Genomic DNA, 18,637 nt, shown 5'->3' with positions numbered 1-18,637 from the left:
AACTTTGCAAAATACCGATACGTAGCTACACTTGGCATATCCTGAGACCCCTTGCTTTGCTGTAGCGTATGCTATTGATATGGAAAGCCCCACCTGCAAGTTGACGTTGAGTTCCTTAGGTTTGTGACTTATGAAACCCTGGCTGTCTGAATCCGTGTTTTTGAGACACTGAAGTTCCAAGGCAAAAATGCTCAACCATGGCGTTGACTGCTGGACATGTAACCAAGGTTAAAAATTTGACTTTCACTGGAGGGGGTCTTTTAAAATCAAAAACTAGTCCAAAACTAGTTAAAACAAACTAGTGCAAAAATAGTTATAACACAAACCAGTGCAAACATTGTTATAACACAAACTAGTACAAAACTAGGTAGAACATAAGTGCAAAATTTGTTAATACACAAAATAACACATATATTTGTGCTCCGTATTACCATTAGCCTAACCTTCTCTTCTCTAATGGCAGGTACCGTAAGATGAACAAACGTTTGGGAATGCATCGTCAACTCAGCCAGTCCCTGACCCAGCTGAATGAGATGGACCTTGGCGCAGGTCTGTTGCCTGAGGAAATCCTGTCCATGGAGGGACTGCCATGCAAGCCGACCTCCATCACAAACGGCTTCCTACCAGCAGGCCCTGGATCTACTCTTGCCCACCTGGTTTCAAGAGGCTCAGATCCATCTTACGACCCATTCCACAAGCTAGGGAAAATGGACTCTGGGAGCCTTAGTGCCCCCAGCTCACCTCCAGACTCGTGAGTTTTTCAGTATAGTATTAAAGTAGTTCAATGTATTTTAGTATTTATAATAAAGTCAGTCAATTTAGTGATCATTAAACAGAAATATCTGAAAAATATATGATTTTAATCATTTAGCAAGCACAAAAAAAATAACTTTCTCTCTTGATTTGCAGATTGGACTCGGTCCCAAAACCAGGGAGGCCCATGAACCCCCACTCTAGGATGGCAGGTGATGGTGTAGTTGGACAGAAGCACATGTCTGTTCCCCACATGTATCCACCACACCAGCCTGACCATTATTATCCTGAGACAAGAGCGCCACCCCCTTCCACCCAATATGAGTCCTCTCAGTATGCTGCAGGTACTAAAATGAATATTTTTCTTTGAATCAACAAAGCAAGTTATGTTTGTACTTCTGTATTGCTTTGCAATGTTTAAGAAGACTTTATTTTCCTAATTTCAACAGGTAATCCTTACCCCCACCACCACGGCCACTCACGCTACGGCCGCCACCCTGCTCCACCTTCAGAACCAGGCATGGCACCATATCAGGACTCTTACCCCAGCTCCTATGCCTCAGAGCGCCAGTACTCCAACCCATCCTCCAGCTCCCATTATGGATACCCTTCACACCATGATGACCGCCGCCACCCTGCTTACTCAGGCCACTCCCATTCCCAAGCTTTTCCCCCACGTGAAGAGATGGTAAGGAGGAGTCCAGCACCTCTGGACGTCCCTCCACCCCTCCAGCCCCAAAGCACCGCTTCACCATACCTTCCAGAATCAGCTCAGGAGAGATACGACACAGAGAATTATAACCACTCTAGTCAGATCAGGAATTACCACAGGGTAAGATTCATACTTGCTTAAAGGGATAGTTCACCCAAATAAAGAACATTCTGTAATTTACTCATATTTTTAAGAAGATACAGTGGCAGGGGGGCCTGGGAAGCTCAGCAAGTAAAGACGCTGACTGCCGCATCTTGAGTCGCAAGTTCGAATCCAGGGCGTGTTGATTGATTCCAGTAAGGATCCCTAAGCAACCAATTGGCCCGGTTGCTAGGGTGGTTAGAGTCACGTTGGATTAACGTCCTCGTGGTTGCTATTATATGGTTCTCGGTGGGAAGCGTGGGGAGTTGTGCTTGGATGCCATGAAGCATGAATACCGTGAAGCCTCCACGCACACACTAGGTGTCCGTGGTAACGCGCTCAAGTCACGTGATAAGATGTGCCGATTGACATCTTCGATTCAGAGGCAACTGAGATTCATCTTGGCTGGATGACCACTTCTAGGGAGAGTATCCACAGTACTAAATTGTCTCAATTTATAGAAGATTTGTTTAACTGTGGACAGATGAATATCTAAGCTCTTCAAGACCCTTTCCAAAAAACCCTTTCCAGCATAATTCTAAGCAACTATTCTTCTGAAATCTCATTTCATTAATTGGATGCCAGGTTTTAAAAATTAGTTTTTTGTAATCTTTAGCCTAGGGATTCTCTTACTTTTTCCACAGCACTGTTAATGTTTAAAGGGATGTGTTCAAGAAAGATATGAAAGATTATAATTGGTTGTGTGTTATTAGCATTAGCACATTGTGCTTTGTCTGTACCTGTGACTTTAATAAAAATTAGATTACATGTTTTGAAAACCAGCTAATTCCAAAGGGTACACTTTTTTTTGCCACTGTAGTCCTCCAAGCAGTCAGTCTCAACTTCTAAGAAGATACAACCTGCTAATGTCCCCTTGTTCTTTTCCCAGAATGCCTACACTCGAGCACAATCCTCCCTAGACTACCTGCACCGTCGTAGACAGGAGATCATGGCCCAGCTGGAGGAGAGAACGGCCGTCTCACATCCATCCTTCCGCTCCTCATCATCCCTCTCACACACCTACGACCCCAGCTACCCTCAGGACATGAGAGGACAAAGCCATGTAAGCTAGAAGAATATTTCTCCAATCTAAAAGGGATGGTACCATTTTGGTAATATTACCAGCTAATCTAATAAATGGGCTATGTTCATAACATTTGCAGTACATGGAGAAGAACTCCCACGGTTTTGGACATTTCCGGGAGTCAGACTACACTTCCTCATATTCGCCTTGGTCATGTGACACCTTTGGTTCCTACATTGGCAGCAAGGATATGAAGTCCAAAGAGGGCATGAACGTCATGGAAGTAAGTTCATGATCTGCCTGTTTATGAGTACACAGAGTCTGGGTTTGGATATTCTCAGGCAGTTTGAAAACGTGATATTTTCCACTTGTTTGTTGAGAGGTGTGCTATTACTTTTATAAACGATCAGACTTCTCTTTCACTTGACAGGTGGAAAAAATCTATATACAAACATTGAAGGAGGCACCTGAGCCACTGCATAGCAATGCAATAAAAAAACTCAAAAGTCCCTAGCAACTGAATGGCAATGCCCTGGCAACCACCCACAACACCCTAGCATTTTGCATGGGCAAGCTCCACTAACATTTCCTTCATAAAATGTATTTTTCCCATAGTAAATTATGCCCTTAAGCTGTAATGTCAATATTGATTGTCAATTAAACTCTGACTTTAAGAGAAAGGATTCACATTACAAAGAGATTTTGTTAAATGTTCTGCCAGTCACTCAAAATTGTACTGTTCTTACAGTAGGCATTTCAGTACAAAAGGTTACCAGTGTTTATTCTGTCTATTTTGTACTAATAATACTGTTGACAAACCAAAGGCCAAAAATATACTACAGAGGAGCATTGAATTTGTTGATGGCTTAAGCTTATTCCATGTAATAGGTTGGATTATATACATGTTCTGTGATATCCAAACACTAATATTAGATATATTCCATGAAATGTTTTTGGCAATAAAACAACTATTTAATCGAAATTGTAAAAAAAAAAATTGTTTGTTTTCTCCAGCAGAATGCGGACAAAGGCAAAGGTCTGAGAGCACACGGCTTGGAGCTTCAACGCAGAGATGTCAAAGACGATGACCCCATCATTCCCTTTGGCTCCCTGCCGACCGTGTCTCGCTTTGGAGTCATCTCACGCACATCTAAACCGGGCTACCCGCCAAACAGTCCAATGCCTCCCTTGCCAAACTCTGCCAAACATACTGCGTCTGCTGGTAAAATCCTACTACAGCTTGATATAACACAGCTGAACTGACATTTCTGATATGCCTTTTAATTTCCAATGACAATAAACTTTTTATTTCGATTCGATTTTATTTCTGGTTATGCCTCGGCAAAAGACAATCTGCAGAATCAGACTTTTTTCTGCAATTACTTTTGGGCAAATGCTGTGGATTTCTGCTAAATGGATTTAAACGTTTAAAAAAATGTGTTACACTGAAAATATTACCAATTGAGCAAAAATATAATTGCTAATGGGACTGCAAGATTATTTCAGTGTTTTGAATGATTGTTGTCTTTTCTTGCTCATTTAGCTGACTACACCTATGGGAACCACAGTGGGTGGAGTTGTGAATCCTACCAGCAGCACCAAACATCCCAGGGACACTTCAGTGAACGGTATATTGCCTCATCCATATTTCTCTCATAGTTATTTTCTACATGTCCTAAATTAGCTATTGGTGAGTATTTCTTTCTCATTCTGCTGTTTCAGTTTGTCCCCTGCAGTGCAGGCACGGGAACAACTGAGGATGGAGCTCCAACAGGTCAACCAACAGATCAGCCAACAGAGCCATGGCCTGGAGGTTAGACTCACTGTTGATGAATAACTTTGATGCGTTTCAATTTTAAACGCATTGATTTTGATACGTTTATGCACTGAGCATGCAAACGTCAGAAAACAATCACGTTAGCAAACTGAAAATGGATTGGAATGGAATTGGCCTTATTCTAAAGGTCTGTTCTCACCATGTCAGATCCAATTAAATTAACACAAATGTATAAAAGTATTTTAGAAAACAATTTTGTCATTGTCTTCAGTCTCTTAAAAAAATATTAGACATTAATTAGATTGTTAGATTAATTGTTCAATATCCAATTATTTAAAAATGAACAATATAAGAATGAAAAAATATATTAATCAACGCAGTACCACCTTTTTGTGTAAAAGAGTTCATAGAGATGTATTGCTTCGTCTTACATTTTTTTCATCCCAAAAATTCAGGCTTTGTGTGAATGGAATAAATCTTTTCTAGAGCTGTCAGCATGGCATTAACTTCAATTTAGCTTAATCACGATTAACACATTTACCATTATTACAGCATAAACCAGCATAAACACTTGTCGGAAGGGGGGATCCTTTGTGTCCGCTAGGATGGACACTACACAACACACAAAGCAGTGATTCAGTGTCTGTGATAAAATTATGGGGAAAGGAGCTCGATGCTATTTGTTGTATAAAACAAGCCCAGATGGGACTTGTGAAAGAAATCAAGTATTTTCAGCCTATGTATGGAACATTTTAATTACCACAGAAGTACGTCAAGTCTTAACAATCACCAAAACTGATATGAGATGTTTTTGTTTGCAAGCGTTTTCAAGTGGAGTTCAAAGTTCAGCGCTTGATGCGTTGATGCTTTGACGTGAATCATGAGCACAGCTTCACGATTGCTGTAGGAAAGCTGATCTACCAGCAGATTAATGTCATTGAGGATAATAGTTTAAGAGATTTAATGCCAATTGCAATGAATATGCAACAAATATATGATCTAGTTCTTTAAATTAGTCAAACTCCCACGTACACGTGGGAAACTTTTAATGTTACTTACATTGGTGCCATTTTAGTGCATTTCTATCTTTTATACTGTGGAAGGCCTTGTTTGGAAAATGTTAATGAAGCATTATATTTAAGGCCTGATTATCGGAGGTGCTAAAGATCTCTTGTTTTTGGAATGTTTTTTCACTATTTTATTTTTAGCACATTCACCCATTTTTTTAGCCATTCATCATGCTTGAAAAATGAAGAAACTTGGCACACACATCAGACCTGCGTAAAATCAAAAGGTTATGTAGTGTTTAGGCTTGGGTGTGGTCGAGGAGCTCTACAGCACTTCCAAATGCAGGCTATGGTTGTGATGAAGTTGCTCAGATTTGCACAACATTAGGTGTGGTTACTGCTCATCATGTCGGACAAAGTTCACTTGGTTGTATTTGACTCGGCCCAACAGGAAGTCAGCCATGTTGGATGGAATGTGGTATTTAAAAAATTTCTCATTGTGTTTTGAGGGCCTTACGATGGCTGAATACTTGTGAAAGTTTAGACTTATATTTGTCTAAGGACATCTTTTGATTTGATATTGCAATTCAATATAGACGTGCCTCATCGGTTCCACAGCACCCCCTAGTTCATAAATGCATATTTCACACCTTTGGAATACTCACTCTTGAAACTTGGCACAAGTTTGAGATAAGATTTTATAATTAATTTGTCATTTGTTTTGGGTGTGGTCAGTGGACTCCATAGTGCCCTCTAACATTTCTGAATGAGTTTATCACTGTAGTTGCCACATAGTTTGTCTGATATTCACAAGTTTTGATGGGGACATAACCCTAACCCTGGTCCACATATAGATCTCATCAAGCCGGACAACTTCGCACTTACAGTCTTATGCTCTGCCCAACAGAAAGTTGGCCAGGAAGTGTGTATAACTTGGTCATGCTTGGTCTGATCAGTTTAAAATTGTGCATGGTTACCAATGGGCCATTCCTGATTACACCAACATGGCAATTACGAGTCATAGTTATAGCACCACCTATATTGAAATGGTTATGCTGCACTTTGAAGTAGAGTTTATATGGATATGTCTTTAGGGTTTATCTGGGGTACCAGAGAGTGGGTAACCAGACTTGAGCTACAGGGTGATATGGCTGCTGGCATGACTTGTGCAATGGTAATTTTATTTACATATGATCAATTCATCATGGCTCCAATTACCAATTAAAAATATATTATCTGACTTACATATTGTTTAATGTATTGCAGAGTTTGGTAATATATTTTTTTTAAAACAAAGATTAGCGATATTGTGGTGGCCTATAAATAACAACTATGATTATAATGACATTGCACTTTATGTTAACATTGGTGTGTCCAAAATATTGTAATCAATATTAGTTCTACAGTATATGCCAACACCACCATGGTTTGGGGTCAAATTGTGTTTAACAGAGGGCTGTCTGTACTATAAGAAAAACAACGTGGAGCACTGTGAAAGTGGTAGCCTTCAATGCAAGTGGATTCACTTGATATGTTTGCAGGCAGCCATGTCTCTGTTACAGCTATACAGCTATTACATACAGGATTGTATTGAAGCTGTTAAATCTAGCAAATGGTAGTGTAAACCTTGAACATTCATTAGGGAAATCAGGGGCGTAGCACCAAATTTTGGGCCCTGGGTACAAACCATCTTGCTGGGCCCCCGTACCAAATATGTATGTATAGAAAACTGACTTCTAAGGGGCCCCCCCTGCCTCGGGCCCTGGGTACTCGGTACCCTTTACCCCCCCCAGTCGACGCCCCTGAGGGAAATTGAAAGAGTTGTTGGTGTTATGTGGTGAAATATTATAAAGTTCAAAATGTAGCATTGTGCTGATACACTCTTGGATGTTGTTTTTGCAATATTGTTTTATCAGCAAAATCTTGATTGATCAACCCACTTAAAGTCTTGACTTGACTGCAAATGTTGTTCGAAATGACGTTCAAAGAATACCTACTAGCAAACCCTAATGTCACCCTCATGTCATCCCCAAACAGTTGACCTAATTTTAGTTTTAACATGTACAAGTTCATTTGACAACTTGTTTTGTTTTGTTTTTTTTCTGCTTTAACTCATCTTAGATTTTTTTTTTTAAACAAATGTAATTATGCAAATGCATTTCATAGTCACAGAGAATATATTTCCATTAGTGTTTTGTTGAAACCTGTTCTTATTCAGCATGGAGAACCACAAGGTGACAAAATTGGCCCCTCCATTTTTACAAAGTAATATGCAAATTTGGCATATTTGACTTTGGGGTAAATTAAAGCATTCTGGCAAGGTGCACCACCACGTTTAATGGACTGTACCCACTAAATTGTGAGTACTCAAGTGATTTTACTCTATAGCTGTAAACACACTTTAACTGGTAAATTTACACATCTACTGTGATTAGTTCTACAGTACTTATATATATACGGCAATTTAATATAATTTATGAGCTGAAATTTAAAGTAATGTAAGACACAATCAACTACTGTAATTATTTTAGCTGTACAGTAAATAGTGTATTTTATTGTATGTTATGCAATTAACTACTGCAATTTTGCTGTAAAGAAAATGTACAGTATGCAATTAAATATCATAATTTATTTTACATTAACAATATACTGTAAATCGTTATACAGTATGAAGTATTAGTATAATAATAAAGTATTAGTATACAGAACCCTAGTATAATAATCACCCACTCATCTGTCTACACAAATCAATATTAGCACCACACTTTAAAACTGAGACATATGTTTGCCCTGCCAACAATTTGCGATGGGCCTACGTTACGTCCCACTGTGATTGGGACCCCTCGTGTTGCATATTGTTTTGTTTTATTTCCTAAGGTGGATTTTGCATTTTGATAGGGAAAGAAGTGTATATATAGTGTCTAATTTCAATACTTAAAAAATCTGTGATTTAATCGTGATTATCCACAAAATGATGCGATTTAATCACGATTAAACATTTTAATCGACAGCACTAATAATTTCCAAACAGTTTTTCATTCATCATTCTCTTAACAAGTTTGAATACCTGAATGAGATGCTTGACATCCAAAATATTTCATAATCAACCTAGACTCAGAATAAATAAAACAATGGATCATTGTGGTATACATTTGTAGTAATGCATTGTTTTCATTTGAACTTTTGCTGTGCATGTTTCATGTCCAAGATTTTTTACTTATTTGGGCTGCACGATTAATAAAAAAATTATCGAGATTACAATTCCAGCTTCCGCAGTTAATTAACTGTGAAAAGTGTCAATTACAGCATTTGACAATTATGTTTTTGTCATAATTGTGCAGCACTTGTTGTAAATAGACCTTAACAGTGCATTCTAGTTGTATGAACGATTGAACAATAGAATTTTACCTTTGCTAACAGATCCATCAGTCAGTGGTTTGGCATTGTGATGGTAGTGTGGCATTAAATGATTTAGCTTCTCTCTCTCTCTCTCTCTCTCTGCAGAACTCGAGCTCTGTGATTCCTCAGCCGTCTCGAGTGGACTGGTCCTCTCGGAGTTTGTCCAGCGAACAGCTGAGTCTTGAACTGGACAAGGTAGAGCGAGAGATCGGCATGAGGACACAGGAGATGGCCATGGTTAGTGAGACTTGCAAATTATAGAGGTTATATTAATAATTCATAATTAATATATTCCATTACCTGTGAATAATTCATTAGGTCACTGCCATTTCTTGAGCAGAAAATCCATTTCAAGCAAGGACCTGTTAGTTGTTTTTAATGAGTCTATGAATCTTGAATCAGTCATCATTTACTCATCTTCATGTCTTTCAAACCTGTATGACTGTGTTTCTTCTGTGGAACGCAAACAGAGATGTTAATTAAAGTAAATGTAAATGATGACAGTTCATTTTGGGGTGAACTATGCCTTTTAATTAATCATCAGAGGATGATTTAATATTTATGCTGAATGATTTCAGAAATCCACCCAGTGTAGGAATCATCAAATGATTTAAATCCCTGTGATTGAGCTTGATTTATTTCACCTCTAGGAGAACCACGATGGCAAGTACAAGCTGGTCTCAGTCGAGAACGGCCAAGACAAACATGCTCTGCAAAGAGATGAGCATCCACCGACTCGCAGGTGAGATTTTATGACATGACCTAAATACAGAGCTCTCTTTCAGTACAAGTCAAGATTTGTTTTTAGAAATACACGGTGTAGGATGAAGTTTGAATATACGTGTGGTTACGAGGGCTGGGTGATTATATATGATATATATATAATATATATATATGTATGTGTGTGTGTATTATAGCAATATATATTAAGCAACATTGTGAGTCTCACAATCGTTTTATATGCTTTTTATTGGAGTATGTGGCCATTCAGACCGAACACGTTCAGATGCTGAAAAACAGATAGACGCATTGAAACGAATAGAACAGAATGTACATGTCTTGTAGTGTTTTTAAAAGTTGAAATTATTTTTAACTAGGTACAGCTAGGTCTGCTTGAATCACAATGATAACCGCCCCACCACAGTGGTGAAGTGGCACCGCCAGTGATTTGCTCATAAAGGCATCAACTTATTAATTCATGAAATAATAGCACATAATGAGAATAGTGAAGTATAAGTTCCTTTGTTACGGTGTTGTCGATTCTTCATGCTAGAGACGTATTCATTTTTAGTTTTTTAAAGACTTTAGGATTTTGTGAGTCCCCCAGCCACTGGGGGTTGCGTCAGGAAGGGTATTTGGCATTGGCCTATTCACAATGCGAGTTATGCATCTAGCAAGTTCAGCTGTGCATTTGCTTCAGTGTCTGTGCAAAAGTAAGTGCTAATATTAAGTTGATGTTGTTTATATAGCTGATTATGTCATATACCTATTATATAGCATGCGTTGGAATAAAAGGTGATTAGCCCACTAATCGCTTCAGTTTATCGGCTCCTGCAGCTCAGATGGGGCAATCCTAAAAATACTATGACAAAATACTATTTGTTTTATTCAAACTAGACTTTTCTTCGTCTAAAACATTGTTAGTGCATCTTGTAGTATTTTATCATCAACAATATGTTTTAAGTAGACTTGGTCAATTGTCCTCATGATGTGTATTTTTTCCATCTCATCTTTGTTAATGGAATCAAAAAACATCTTACAGTTTTTATCAGTAATTTTATTTGCAAGATTAAAATTGCTTCTGAACGTGTATTCAGTGTGGATGGAAACATAATAAACCCAGTAAGGTTCTCTCAAAAACCCGAAAAAAAAAAAATTCCCTGTCGAAAAAATTCAAAACATCTGACAATTGAAAAGCTTACAGCCAAGGTAGGATTGAACCACCATTTAATTACTGTCCATTTGTTTACTGATATTTAGTCATACTGAATATTCAAGTTTAGCTATATATAAAAAAAAAAAGTTCTCCCCAATTTGGAATTCCCAATGCGCTCTAAGTCCTTGTGGTGGTGTAGTGACAAATCTCAATTGCCTCCGCATCTGAGACGTCAATCTGCGAATCTTATCATGTGGCTTGAGCACGTTACCGCAGAGACGTAGGATGTTTGGAGTAGGTTACCCAATGTGACTCTACTGGTCCAATTTGGTTGCTTGGGAGACCTGGCTGGAGTCACTCAACATGCCCTGGATTTGAACTCGCAACTCCAGGGGGTGGTAGTCGGTGTCAATACTCGCTGAGCTACCCAGGCTCCCAAGTTTAGCTATATTAACCAATTTTGACATTCTGGAATAATTTTATCCGCTGATGTTTACATGTTACCCATGTATAAAATAGGCTATTGGTGCAATAACAGACAGCAATTTTAAAGCCAATGCAAACAATTTTTTCGTTTTGTATTATAGTGCATTTAGTTTGAGAATGTTTTGATATTTTATAAAGGGTTTAATTTCTATTAAATGTTCAATTACGCACTTTTTAAAGTTTGATCCACAATAAACACGTAATTTGCACGCACCAAATCCCCTGCCCAGCAAGCACCATACAACACCATTAACCAGTGGTGGTTGGCACTTGTAAAAATTTGCCACTGAACAGCCCTAGACATGGCCTCTAAAAAAACAAGGTGCACGAGACACATTACATAGAAAAACAATTGAAAAACAGTGCTAACTTTTACAAAAACACGTTTATTGTGAACGGCATTGAGATGTTTTAATAGCATTGTTCATTTAAACTTCAGTAGCGAAATGTCATAACGAGTTGGTAAATTTGATTTATTTGCATGAATCAGTTCAGATTATCTGTTCCATTGAATCAATGATTCATTTGTGTCATGACACAAAACATTCACTGAAGTCCCCACATATTTTTTTTCTTTAGTGAATTATTTTTTTCTAAATATATTTTGCTGTAATAGCTATTTGGTTTAAACGATGGTTCCTCTGAAAAAACTAATTTATATTTATTGCCCAGCCTTAGTTGTTATGCATGATTCAATATATCACAATATTTATCGTTCTCTTTCTCTCTCTGGTTTTAGTGAGGGCTCAAATGGCTCCATCATTTTGCCACATGACTGTGGTCTCATCAGCAGCAGTATGTCCTCATTGACCAGCAAGACGTCCTCTCTCAGTTTATCCTCGGAACAGGTGGCCAGCAGCCCTGATCTACCCAAGAATGGAGTCGTCCACTCTTAGTCGACTCTTTCTACCTCAACCCTTTCCTTTCCACTAACACCACCCCACTCTGTGGAGCTCTGGGCACCCATTTGGCTCCTCTATCCCAGGTTCACTTCTCGGGGTACTCTCTGGAACGGGGTACTCTCATCACCCTCCAAGCTTTGGTTGTGTAACACGCCACTCATTTGCTTAATTCTGTTTAATTTGTACTTGAGCGCTGTTATGTTAAATAGATAAGGGTTAGATGACCATTTAACACCTGGCAGGCAAATATGGATGGAGTCTATGTACCTAAACACATTTGCACAATCTTGCCCTGTCTTTACAGCAGTATCTGCTGTTAAGTATTTTCATGCTCTGTGACTTACCTTTTTCCTGAGACAAGCCTTTTTCCATTGCCTTGTAAACCAGGATTAATAAGAAATATCCTCGGTCTTAAGTGTTTATCAGGCAACATAAACAGTAATTCGACAGTAATAATGTTGTTTAAATGATCATTAGGGAAGTCTACTATCTTGGTTTTTATCATATGCACTACGTTTTTGGTAGTTGCTCTATTGCTTAGCTAGCTTGATGTCACGTTTACACTTATTTTGTCATAGTTTACAGTGTTTATATCAATATAAGAATTTTTTTTTTATAGTAACTGACCTGCAATAACTAACCTATAGTAATTAATCCAACAGTGTCCTAACCAGGCACAAGTTTCCAGTGACAAGCAATTGTCTGTTAAGTCCCAAGTATACTTTGTTTTGCATCTGGTGCACAACGCAAATTTCGGCATCAGCACAGTGCATGTCAACTATACTAAAAAAGTATCACAAAGCAGTCGAAGTGCACATGCGTCGAATGCAAGGCTGTGCGCACACGGAAAAATTAACTATATACAATTATGTGTGCGACACAGTCACAGCTAATCAGAATATAGTTCATGTTTAATGCGCAGTTATGTGGAGCAAGATTTTGGTCCAATGAGATTTCACAGTGGGTGGAGCTACCTTGTGAAACACTAGAAATACAAACCATGAAATCGACAAAAAACTCAAACAAAAACCTTTTATAGTTTGTCTCTTTATCGTGTTGTGCCTGGCTAGGGTACGGTCTTAAATTTACATCATGTGATTAGTTATATCATCACAGGAGTCAAAACCCTCTCATCGTGTTTTAGGCTTCATTCGTCAACTTTACCAACCTATTTACTGTGTGATGTAAATGCACATTGTTATACTTGATAGTAATGCTTGTAAACCCAAGTGCTCGCTAAATTAACCTTAATTCCGCTCATGCACACAACCCAAAAGCCTTTTTCTGATCTTAATAGGGCCCTTTTTTTGTTTTCAGTTTATTACACTGTTCTCTCAGCTGCATGGGTCTTCAATTGAACTCTATGGAGAATCATTGCAATTGTTCTCAGGGATACATTATTTGGCCTCCTTTTTTTTTATTTTGGACCTCTATCTAGGTCACTCTTTCTGTGCATGGCTTAAGTATAAAGAGAGATATGGATGTGGAGTCTGTAATTGGTTGGGAGGAAATCAGAAATACATTTTGGTTAAAGGGTTTGCCACCATATGTACCCCTCTTGTGGGTCTAGTTCAATTTTTCATCCTGAGGATAAGAGAAAGCCAATACAACAACACAAACACATTCTGTTTTAAGAATGCTGATGTAAAAGATCAAACTTCGCTTCCATTTGTTAGTCAAAAACTAACAAAAATTCCATAATCCGGAAGCCTGAGCCTTTCTTGGTAGTAGTTTGCACATTTCTCATGCACTGGTTACCTTTCTTAAAGGTAACCAGTTTCAGAACGATGTGGCATATTGATATTCATCCCAAAAAGAAAGACTTTAACACTCTTGAAACCACCACAAGACTCCTCTATTACCATTTATCTTTAACTTCTTTGAAGTTAAAAGAACATGTTGTTTTATTGGTTAGGTTTGATTGAATCACATGCAGTATGAGCGACCAGTTCTCCTCACTTTCATTCATATACCGGCTGTGGAGGGAGAATCCTGGTTGGATTATTTCACTTTACATTGCAGTCTTGTGAACTGTCAAATGTCTTTGAGATAAAGGACATGATGTTTGACTGTTTGGTTTGGAAATAGTTGGACCTCTTGTCTTCAAAAGGGCCAAACCACCAAGCAAAATCTGATTAAGCAGAATATTTCCCCACTAGTATATTTGGGTTTTGTTTTGCGGCAACAAAAACAAAAATGGATTATGTTCTTTACATCAATGCCAGTGCGTTCTGTACTCCACCACCAGCCAGTTCTTCATATGCCTTTTCATAACGGATGAGCTTTCTGAAGTTACTCCAGTTTATTTACTTAAGTTTTCCCAAGGCAAGGTTATTTACTTAAGTTTTTTTTTTACTTGTGTGCATGGACAGAAAAATATATAGGTTATACTTGGTGTGCTGTTGGGTTGAAAATATTCATAGTTAAAAAATAATGTTGCTTAATGATAAAGTTGAACACAACCCCACAGCTGTTATACTTTGTTCATCAAGCATTTTTCAAGAATTAAATATACAATTACCTGTAAGGTGAAAAATCAGGTTGGAAGTATTATGAACATCACTTGTTTGGTTAAAATGAGTGTAAACAAAATATACAGTGCATATAGAAAATCATCATACCCTTTGGAATAGACCCTTTTTTTTGTCTGACAGCCGGAAATGAAAACCCATATAAAAAATCCAGCTTTATTTACAAATTTCCCTTTTTTACAACATTCAAGTAATAAAAAAAAATAATATTGCAACAGTTCCAAACATGTATAAAAGATCAAACAAAACTAGAATAACAGGGTTTGAAAAGTGATCATACCCCTGGATTAAGTCCTTCGTAGAGCTACCTTTTGCTTTAATGACGTCCGTCTGTTTGGATATGCCTCTACTAGCTTCGCACACCTATTCCCCATTCTTCCTTGCAGGATGGTTCGAGTTCAGTCAGATTGCGAGGTGAGCAGCAATTAACTTTTCTCTTCAGGTCCATCCATGGGTTTTCTATTTGATTTAGGTCAAGACTGTGACTTAAGGACTTTGACCTTCCTATCCTTATGCCACTGCATTGTTTTTTGGCGTCTGTTTAGGGTCATCGTCGTGTTGAATGTTGAACAATATGCCCATCTTTAGTTGTCGAGTAGAGGGCCACAGACTTTCCTCAAGAATTTGGTTGTACATGGCAGCAGTCCAATGCCGCTTCCCTTGCAATTTGACTTGACTCGAACCATTCTGGAAGGAAGAACGGGCAAATATTCCCCAATCTAGGTGTACGAGTCTAGTAGAGACATGCCCAAACAGACTGATGTCATTAAAGCAAAAGGTAGCTCTACGAAGGACTTAATCCAGGGGTATGATCACTTTTCAAACCCTGTTATTCTAGTTTTTCATTTTTAATACATTGTTGGCAACATTTTTATTTAAAGCTGGAAGAACAGGAACAAACAAAGACATGAAAAGTGACTATTTCAAAGGCGCATGATGATTTTTGTGTTTGGACTGTATTTAATAGATTAACATGCAAAGGGTAGGAAATGTTTAGAAATGTGTGAATGGCATCCCTAAATACTACTGAATTTTCTGCGGGCACAGATTTCCTGTGGGCCTGGGTATGCAATAGCATTAAAACACGACTGTTAATTCGTCATATTTCCATCAGCAAAGCGATCTGTGATCAGTTATGCAGAAAGTTGAGAAGACAAACTATTAGCGCTTTAAATCTCAAACGTACATTCTTCTATGTAGATTACTTCCCTAGTGGTGAGATCTCATCACTTGATACAAAACACTGTCAAATTGTTGAATAGGGTTTTTCTTTTCTTTCTGCTACCATAAAATGGTCTCTTTGAGACATCCTACAGCCTGCATAAAAGCACCTATTTTGGTGGAACTTCTCTTAAGTTGGAGTTGATTGATTATTGTTTTTATTTTCGTTGTTTTGTTATCTTTTGATATGGTTTTACTATGGCTTTGGTCTGAGCTTTTGACATTTAAGCAATCGTCAAGATTGGATATTACAATTTAGTTTTGATAACAATTGTTGAACTGTGATTCACAGTGTAGACTTTAAGAATAGGATGAATTTACACATAATTTGTTCGATAGAAATGGAGAAAGGCAGAAGCTTTGTTGGTTTGGAGCCAATCAACTGGTCATGGATGAGTAACTTGTTCTCGTTTGATATCATCCACGTTTCAGCAATTCTCTTCATCCTGTATTTTATTTTAAAAACGAAACCTCTGTCTTTATCTCAGGGTTGATTTTCAAGATATTTGGGTTTAAACGTCTTTGCCCTGTTGCGCACGCTTTTATCAGGACTACGATTTTTGCTCAACCACAGGTTCAACACTTGAAGACTGTGCCTTTTATACAGATCTGCAAATATGATTGTATATGTAGCCAAAACATCTTTATTTATAATAATCAAATCTTCTCAGTCTTCTAAGTCAGCATTTATATTAAATGATCTCTTCAAATCTGCAGGCTTTCAGGCCGCCAACTGAGTACTGCCTATCCTTTCGGAGATAAAGGAATTTATTGCCAGGTCATTAGTTTTTTTTTAAAGTTTTTTTTTTAGTCACTTTGTGTATCTTCATGCAAGTGAACTTGAGTATTTAAGAGTGTTTCATGGTGTGATGGTGATTGGTCCATCTTCTTTGTATGTTAAGGTTTGAAATGGATCAGGAAAACAAGGACAGTCTGTTTATGCAGTATGTGTATGTTGTCATAGTTTGTGGTGTTTTTATTGAGAGAGGGAGTATCATGGCTTATGAAGGTTTACCATTTTCATATAAGCCATTAATACAATCCTAGACAGTTCCTTTGTATTGAAGCAAGACTGTTTTTTGATGTTTCCTTGAATGAAACACTGATATCAACCATTCTCTCAAAGAAAGCCTTTATTTACTGTGGTGTTGAAATTATGTATTTTATGTCAGCCATTTGAAAATGTATAAATGTTTTAACCTATTGTTGCAAAGCAACATTTACATGATCTCCCCATGAGCCAATGGGGATCACCTTCGATTTAAAAGGGAACCAAAATGTTTACCAAAATGGGTGAATCATGCAAAACTTGTCAAGATGATGTCTGGGATATATAAATATATAAAAAATGAAGCACATTTTTATTATCAGACATTTTTTTTGCATTCCAAATTTTTTTTTCATGACAATGATGCGAATGCCCCCTACCCCCACCATTACTGTAAAGAGAAAATCTCATTCTTATTACTGTAACGCAAAACATTTATTCAACTCATCGTAAAACAAAAAAAGGAATTCTCATTACCGTAATGCAAAAATCTCATTGTCATTACCATTCTTATTACTGTATGGTAAAATAGTACTGTATTCTGGTAACAAGAATAAAATGTCATATTACAGTCATTAGAATTGGAAGACAATGTGCTTAATAATGCAAAAACTCTTAATGATCCAAAAATAGGCTTCATTTTCTTTTATGCAAAACATAACTGGGGGGTGGGAGGGAGAATATGATCTGGACATTTCTTTGTGGGATTCACCCACCCAGTGCTGACTTTTAAAAAAAAAACAACAAAAAAAAACAACTTGTGTCTTATTTATGATCGGTGTCCAATGAAAAGATTCATTTTAGTTTAAAAAGTTAGTGATTATTGAATGCGTTCAGGGTTTGTTTTAAAATGAGAATGTAGTGCTAACTAGTGTAAAATGTTGTAAACCTGCAAAGATTTATATGAGGAAATAGGACTGGTTAAAATTGAATTTTGACACTTTTAGTGCCTGAAACACCCGAAACTGCAATATGTTTTCCCACACTGATAAATGATTACTGGTACATATTGTTCCCTGGTCTTGAGGGGAAAGTATACATTGCACACACATGCGTAGGAGGGAATTTCAGTAGTAAATTGAGAAGCTGCGATGTTACTTGGAAAACATAAGGGTTGTGCACACAAATACAGGCTTTAGTGTTTTAGCTTATAGCTGTAGGACGTAGTTTTGAAATGAATGATTGTGTGTGTGTGTTCTGGTGTGTCCAAACGGAGTGCTGTCCACCTCATTTCTGTCTGTTTGTTCCAACATACTTATTGCTTGCACTCATGTATTGACCTTTTTGTGAGATGGGGTGTTGCGTTGTGGTCTTTTTTTTTTTTTATTCTTTTTTTTTTACCATGATTCCTTTCCTAACATTGGGAAATATGATTGCTTTTGATGATTTATCCCATGTTATCTCATGATAGACTGCTTAAATTAAGGTACACTTTAACTTCAATATGAATACAAAAATAAATGTTTGTATATTATACTCCATTAAGGAATGTTTAGAATTATATTTCTCCAATGTGGATGTAGTTGTAATACCTTTTTTTTTTTTTTTTCTTTGTACAAGAATTCACTGTGTGAAAGTTTGGATTGCATTTTTGTATAATACAGTTGCTTTTCTTATTTGAGAGGGCAAGTGGGTATTACTAACTGGATTTTTGAATTAGATATTGAAACACTTGAAATTATTTAATAAGAAATGTATTTTATGTGCAACAGTGATTCTGGCATGAATTATGAATAAATGATATTGTAAACCATCTCCTT

At 37.4% G+C, this 18,637-nt stretch overlaps 1 protein-coding gene across 2 annotated transcripts in view; it reads left to right on the top strand.

The window, feature by feature from the left end:
* The window catches only part of LOC127641080 (roquin-1-like), a 33,692-nt gene extending 15,068 nt beyond the window's left edge, over positions 1–18,624 (top strand). The window contains exons 10-20 of one of the 2 annotated variants that reach the window (XM_052123849.1): positions 464–751; positions 910–1,097; positions 1,203–1,585; positions 2,496–2,669; positions 2,770–2,913; positions 3,645–3,852; positions 4,174–4,258; positions 4,353–4,443; positions 8,919–9,050; positions 9,467–9,555; positions 11,915–18,624. In XM_052123849.1, coding sequence (XP_051979809.1) covers positions 464–751; positions 910–1,097; positions 1,203–1,585; positions 2,496–2,669; positions 2,770–2,913; positions 3,645–3,852; positions 4,174–4,258; positions 4,353–4,443; positions 8,919–9,050; positions 9,467–9,555; positions 11,915–12,071 — 1,939 coding nt within the window. In that variant the 3' untranslated portion in view covers positions 12,072–18,624. Of the gene's footprint in view, positions 1–463; positions 752–909; positions 1,098–1,202; positions 1,586–2,495; positions 2,670–2,769; positions 2,914–3,644; positions 3,853–4,173; positions 4,259–4,352; positions 4,444–8,918; positions 9,051–9,463; positions 9,556–11,914 lie in introns of both variants that reach the window. The other variant, XM_052123847.1, reaches the window with a different exon arrangement.
* Positions 18,625–18,637: the final 13 nt, after the last annotated feature.

The sequence above is a fragment of the Xyrauchen texanus genome, chromosome 50, assembly GCF_025860055.1.
Source record: "Xyrauchen texanus isolate HMW12.3.18 chromosome 50, RBS_HiC_50CHRs, whole genome shotgun sequence".
NCBI classification, from domain to species: domain Eukaryota; kingdom Metazoa; phylum Chordata; class Actinopteri; order Cypriniformes; family Catostomidae; genus Xyrauchen; species Xyrauchen texanus.
Note: the sequence above shows the minus strand (reverse complement) of the source record. Positions and strands in the feature narration are given on the sequence as shown.